The sequence below is a fragment of the Carassius auratus genome, chromosome 26 (genome assembly GCF_003368295.1).
Source record: "Carassius auratus strain Wakin chromosome 26, ASM336829v1, whole genome shotgun sequence".
NCBI lineage: Eukaryota > Metazoa > Chordata > Actinopteri > Cypriniformes > Cyprinidae > Carassius > Carassius auratus.
Genome location: NC_039268.1, coordinates 15,409,882 through 15,416,538, shown reverse-complemented (window position 1 = coordinate 15,416,538; position 6,657 = coordinate 15,409,882). Strand labels below are relative to the sequence as shown.

The following is a 6,657-nucleotide window of genomic DNA, read 5'->3' as shown; positions in this document are numbered from 1 at the left end:
TATATACGAATTACCTCCTTATATATATATATATATATATATATATATATATATATATATATATGAAATACATTTATTTATTTTATTATTTGGTTTCAAATCTTTCAGTAGCTTTATATTTTTAACCTGTTAGTTATAGTTTATCATTACCTACTCTAAATTATTCTGCAATATTGACATCACTATTGTTTACTTTTATTGTCACAGCACGAAGCTGGTGTATTTTAATAAGCGTAAATGTCTATTTAAAATCCAATTTAAAAAATACAAAATTGGAGAGTGAAAGGACATAATTAATGGCCAGTGCCGCTGAAACAAGCTATTGTGTGGAACTGGAAGACTTGGTCTAATAAAGCTCAGAAAAGATAAGGGGCAGAAAAAGTTACAAATTAATTATTTTACCCTACCTGTTTCATAATCCCTTTTGCACTTATTCTGACTAATTTGTTGTCAATTATGTAGGAGTAGTGTAAACTTCAAAATAGCATGGAGGATTGATAATATGCGTCTAACCATGATAAAATATTGTTTTACCTATTTGACTGAAAGCTTGCCACAAAATAATTTATACATAAATTTCTTAATTTACATTTTTAAAATAATTTTCAGCTTTCATTATTTAAGTGCTAAATAATAAAGCATTGTTCTTTCAAAGTATTTAATAATAATTTGTAATATATGTATTTTCAATAAGAAGAAAGGGAGAAAAAATTACCTCTTTTAGAAATAAATGTCATTAAAATAAGTGAAATCAGTTAACATTTCTATAAATTTAGGTCTCTGCTGAAATGGATTCTTGCTTTACAGCCTAGTTTTCTTTATATATTCACAATTAAATTAAAATGTTAAATAATTCATCTGTAAAAGGATATAACAACACAGCCTCTTGTAGAAACATTTTTATATCACTGTAGTAAATGCAGTACCTTATTCCAATGAAAAGCAAATCGAAGCATTTACTCTTAGCACAGATGACAATTATAAGAAAAGCTTATACAAATCATATGAACTCATTTCACTCAAAAAAAAAAAATTAAAAAGAAAGAAAAGGAAAGAAAAAAGTTTGATCCTTGTAAACATTTGTTTTTAACTTGTTTTTACAATGTTGTAAAAGGAAAAGGCTGTACATGCGTAAATTGAGATTATTAAAATTTCCATTTACTCAATTGATGGAATCACAATAAAACCAGTTTAAATATCACAGTTGTTTTTTTTTTTATATTTACTAAAATAGTCTCTCCAAAGGTACTTGTGCGCCCGTGTTCTTGCAATGGAAAATAATCGTCCATGAACTTGTTTAGTTGGCTGTCACAAACCTGTCCATGTTACCCGAGTAAGCCGGATGCCTGATGTAGGCTCCTGAGCTTCCTACTGGACCAGAATTATTGTACTGAAAAAAAGAGCCCAGCTGTGCAGGGGAGGTTCTACCATAGGGGTCCCCCACAGCATCTCCAGCAATGGGAGACAAACTGGAGATAGCGACCCTCCCTGTCGGCCCGTAGGCCTGGGTGCTGCCTTGTGGATATGATACCTGAGTCTGTCCGTGTCCTGGGCCGGGGTAAGCAAAGGCCATGTTGTTTGAGGAGCTTGAGCAATATGACAGCACTGTCTCTCCGCTGCAGGACTGATGCTGGAAGCCCGGTCCTCCCAAACTGCAGGAGCCACTCTCTGGACTGAAACTGCGGCAAGACTGCTGAGGCATCATCTCTCCACTTTGGCCCATCCTGCCAGGTGACCCAATGAGAGAGTTGATTCTGAAGACCCTGGACTGACCAGCACTGAAGCTAGGAGAGGAGGACTGGTAGTAGGCAGAAGGCAGCTGTTGTGCATATGGTGGACTCACGGCCATGTTGGAGTAGACCGAGTTGGCGTAGGCTGAGCGCGCAATCTGGACTGGTGAGAAGACTGGAGACTCATGAACGTATGATGAATACGTAGTGAAATCGGTGCGTTTGAACCGCTTTCGCCGTCGCAAGAAGCTTCCGCTCTCAAACATGTCTTCGGCATTGGGGTCCAGTGCCCAATAGTTGCCTTTTCCAGGTCTACCGGGCTCTCTGGGGATCTTGATGAAACAGTCGTTGAGCGTCAAATTATGGCGGATGGAATTCTGCCATTTCTTGGAGTTGTCACGATAGAAAGGAAACCTCTCTGTGATGAACTTGTAGATCCCTCCCAGAGTGAGTTTGCGGTCAGGCGAGTTGGCGATGGCCATTGAGATCAGTGCGATGTAGCTGTATGGTGGTTTGCCTCGCTGAAGAGGCCTCTTCCTCCGACGTCCTCTTTGTGGCTCTGCTCTCTGACTGTCATTCACTGGAAGAGTGGTTTCAGAGGGAGAATCGCTCTCCACTTTAACCACAGGCATGACTCTAGTTAAAATGACTCCCAACGGTAGCACAGCTTGGAAATCACAATAGTCTGACTGTCACGGTTTTGGTTCACTTGGTTCCTTGTCAGGTGCAACAAATGTTCTTTGCTTGCACGAAATATTCTGCTGAAAAAATACCAGTCATAATGCAGACCTTAAAATCCCCAACCAGAAATATCAGTTCCTTTGCACTTCATCTGGAGCGTCAGGTGTGTCCTTGCACTGTGATGCCCTAATTTGTAAGCAATTCTTGCAGTACTAAGTTTAATAAAATGGAAGCACTCACATAAACAGCCTTATCTGATGGGAGTCTTCGTAATGTTGAAGAGAGAAGTGAACAGTCAATAACTGGCCAAGGAACACACCACCTGAAGAGTTATTAGCCCCACCTCCTCAAGCAGGTTAACCGTCACGTGATTAAAAGCACATGCCTCTGCAGATTTGTATACCTTTAAGTGCTCTCTTAGTTGTTAACATTTATTTACTTTACATTTTTGGAAACAAGAACTTTGAAAGCACAGATGTCCTTTCAGAGCAGACAAATAAAATTGAATTGTATGGAATGGTGTAGTACATGAATGTATTTTCTGTTTAAAATTCTTAACTCTCAGAAAATACTTTCTGTTTATGATTATTTTCTTGAGACTTTCAAATGGCTACTGTTGTCCCTGTTGCCAACAAAGTGCTTTATTATTATTATTATTTTTCTTTGAGAATATCCAAACATTTTTAAGGCATCTATTGTTTGACTACTTATCCTGGTTTTGTTTAATCTGGAGATTAGTGTCTCCTATCATCTTTGCCCCCACTACATGCAGCTAATTCTTTTTGAAGAATTTAATTTTCTAGCTTCCCAGCAAGTAATTGGAAAACAAGTATGTTTATTTTTGTAGCAAGCAAAACAGATTGGGATTCATTTTGGCTAAAGTGGGGCATTATAGTGCTCTAATAGCCCTGTTTAGTGGTAATACAAACTCCATTGCCTCCGTAGTTTTTTTTTTTTTTATCTTCAGTGCCGTGTCAGGCGGTTTCATCTGTGTGAGAAGATGTAAATATGTTATTGTAAGCCACAGTGTGTGCCTCCCTCTGTTTTAACTGCATGCAAATCTGGGTCACATTTTGGTGTGTGGGTAAAGACAGGCTGATACCTAGGCCAGGTAACTTCTTTCGATGTTGGGTAGATGTTCAATAAAGGAAATAAAAATGCAATTGACTATACAGTGGTATCCCCATAAGCTTATGTTGTTGTTGTTTTTTTGTTGTTGTTTTTTTTTGGGTTGTTTTTTTGGGAAGTTGACTGATTCTCATATTGAGGTCTTGATTTAGGTAATTTATAAAATTTTGTCCTTAACCTCTCTGACCTTCTACACTGCTCAAAGTGGGCTTCTTGCATTATATTCAGATACTTGTTTCAAGCGAGTACTTAGCAAATATTCCGGCAAAACCTCTTATGCCTGCACTTGAGGCCAACTGAGGGGTCTTGTGCTGGGAGAGTTTGAGAGGTTATGCTGAAATGAGTTGCTCCTCGGACAGGCGCCAAGACAATGAGCCTCTCTCTAAAGGTTAAACATTGCTTGGGCTTACAAAGAGATTCCTCACCTGTCATCTGAGGGTAATCTCTTGTGCTTGGTGGATTTATAGAGGATATTTCCTAAAGGCTGCCCACCCTTGTGCAGCTGGCAGAAAATGCTCCAGGGATGAGTCATAAAATGTTGCTCTCTGTCATACAGAGGATTTTACATTTAAGAAAGATAATTTTAATACCCTGTGTTATGATTATTCTGTCAATGACGTCATCAGAGTCAATAAAACATCAAAACATCAGAAATGATAACCCCCCCCCCCAAGAGCATCAAAACAATCAGTCTTGTATAAAACTTACACCAAGCACTATATTAATTCTACATGTTACAGTGTTGATTAAATGCAATAGCTCAGTCTATACAATTAATAATCAAAAAGATAAATGTGTAATGACATTTATTTTTATATATAAATATATATATAATATTTATATATATTTTTAAGACAATCCGTGAATTAGGTTTTGTTGATAAAGTATTATCTAAGCAGGTCCTGTAAATTTGTAGAAGACTGTACAGATAGAACGGAATCTTTATCAAGAAAGCTAATTTGAGTCATGAAATCTAAATGGTATTGTATTCTGTACATTTGTCACACAGCTAAATGATAGGCACTTACAATGGCTATATGACGTTGTTATTGTTTGTTTGTTTGTTTATTGAAGCAGATGCTTGCTTTTTTCTTGACATGGATACTGTAGAAAATTAATGACAACTAAGTAAACACTACAAATTTTTACTAAAGATATTGAACAGAACACCATTGTGACAGAATCAACCCATTAAATCCCTTTAAAATACATTTCTGTTTTACTTTTTAAATGTATATGACAATTTAGAGTACAATTTATAATTGATTGTTACATTATGTGATTTCCCCTCCTTTTGCATAATGTTATTTTTTTCCTAGAATTTTCAATGCTCTACAAGGAAAAGTGGTGTTTTCTGTACATGTAATAAACATTGCTTCCTATACATTTGCCAAAATTTACAGCATAAAGAAGACCTTGCTGCATGGAATCCTGCAATTGATAATGCATTGCTTTTAACTTTACCTGTAATTCTATGAACTAGAATAACCAGAAAAATAAAATCAGCAAATATCTTTCATATATATATATATATATATATATATATATATGCAATCAGCATATATAATTGCAAAGAAGAGAACTGAACACTGCTGATTTAAATGTGTTCAAATTGTCCTGCAAAGTTTTTTTATTTATGAGTTGGCAAGTTGTAATTTTTTATGGGATGACTGCTATTTATTCATGTAATTTTATACAAAGATTTAAGCTACCCTATGTTATAATATCTGCAGAATTTATAAGGGTTATTGAATCTGAGTTACTGAAACACTTTTTTGTTTTCAACCGTCATTATAGATGAAAATCTGTGGAACAGCATATACATAAGCAAACAAGACACAAGGGGTGGAGGATGTGTCAAATTTTGTGAATGGAATTTTCAATTCTGTGGAAATCGCCAGCTTTTTCCTTGAGGTTCCAGTCATGTATTCCCACAGCTTTAATGACAAAGCAAACAAACAAAACAAAAAAGGACTATTTGTTTATGTAATATGTGTATTGCTTGGTGCTGATTGTTCTTCTGATCTCTGAAGTAAATATAAATGGATGAATGAATGAATAATATTTCTATATTAATCAATTTAGACTAACCTCTATCTATCTATCTAATTTATACTAGCTATAAGTCTACTGTCTGCATTAAAGAAAACCAGCAGTTTGTTTTGAATGTATACCAAAAATATTGAAATAGTATTTAAAAATCAGCTAAAACATATTTTGAATTTTAAACTGAACTGCCTGCATTTGTTAGAATAAGCATTTTGTGTGGTGAAAAAAAAAATGTTCTGCACCACTGTAGTATGTATTCCAGTATGAATAGAACAATGTTTTTTTCAATATTGTACAAACCGGCATGGTCCAAAAGGCCATCCATTGACGAATTATGTAAATTACTGTTTTGTCTTCATAAGCCATGCAAAAATCTCTGACATCCCTCTCATGGTGAAATGGTGACATGCAAAAGAAAACTTCAGTATTTATTTAGAAAGTCACTTTAGATAGTTTGTTTCATTTGTAAAAGACTTCACGCACACACACGCACACACGCACACACACACAGCTTTCCTTCAAAACACAAACATTTTTTTCTTGGTCTGGTCACAAACTCATCTGTAATTAGTAATGCATTTTAGGAAACATCTGCTGTTGTACTATAATTTTGTCAAACCTACTGTTCATGATTTTTTCAGCAATATCATTATTGTTTTGCATTATTAAAACCCTAACTGTAATTTGATTAAGAAAAATAGTGCAGTCAGACAAATCTAGCGTGTTTTTCGTAGTGTTCAGCATTAGTGCATATCTAAATAACCCTCTGGTCCTGTCCTGGTGACAGTTTATTTGTGTTGGGTTGCTCAGTGTGTCTGATGCTTGCTGGTTTAGAATAATACACATGACTAATTGCTCGGGAGTTCAGTGTGTAACAGGGCCTTGCTCCACGGACTGTGTATATCCCAGTGCGTGTTCTGCATTTCACAAGCTCCTAAATTTGGCAGATTCTGGAGGATTTGGTCATGTCTATATGCTTTTGGTGTAACTTGATCTTGAATTAATACTGGTCATTAGGATCTAAGTATTTAAAGCAGTAATTATAATTTAGGCTGCTCTAAATCACGTT

General features: G+C 35.7%; 1 protein-coding gene across 1 annotated transcript; it reads right to left on the bottom strand.

The window, feature by feature from the left end:
- Nucleotides 1-73: 73 nt before the first annotated feature.
- Nucleotides 74-2,693, bottom strand: foxe1 (forkhead box E1). The gene has a single exon (XM_026204412.1). It carries the CDS (start codon nt 2,360-2,362, stop codon nt 1,298-1,300), a length of 1,065 nt encoding a protein of 354 aa, XP_026060197.1. The 5' UTR covers nt 2,363-2,693; the 3' UTR covers nt 74-1,297.
- Nucleotides 2,694-6,657: the final 3,964 nt, after the last annotated feature.

Excerpts from the sequence above, each read along its gene's own strand:
- foxe1 (XM_026204412.1), bottom strand. The coding sequence starts at position 2,362 with ATGCCTGTGGTTAAAGTGGAGAGCGATTCTCCCTCTGAAACCACTCTT.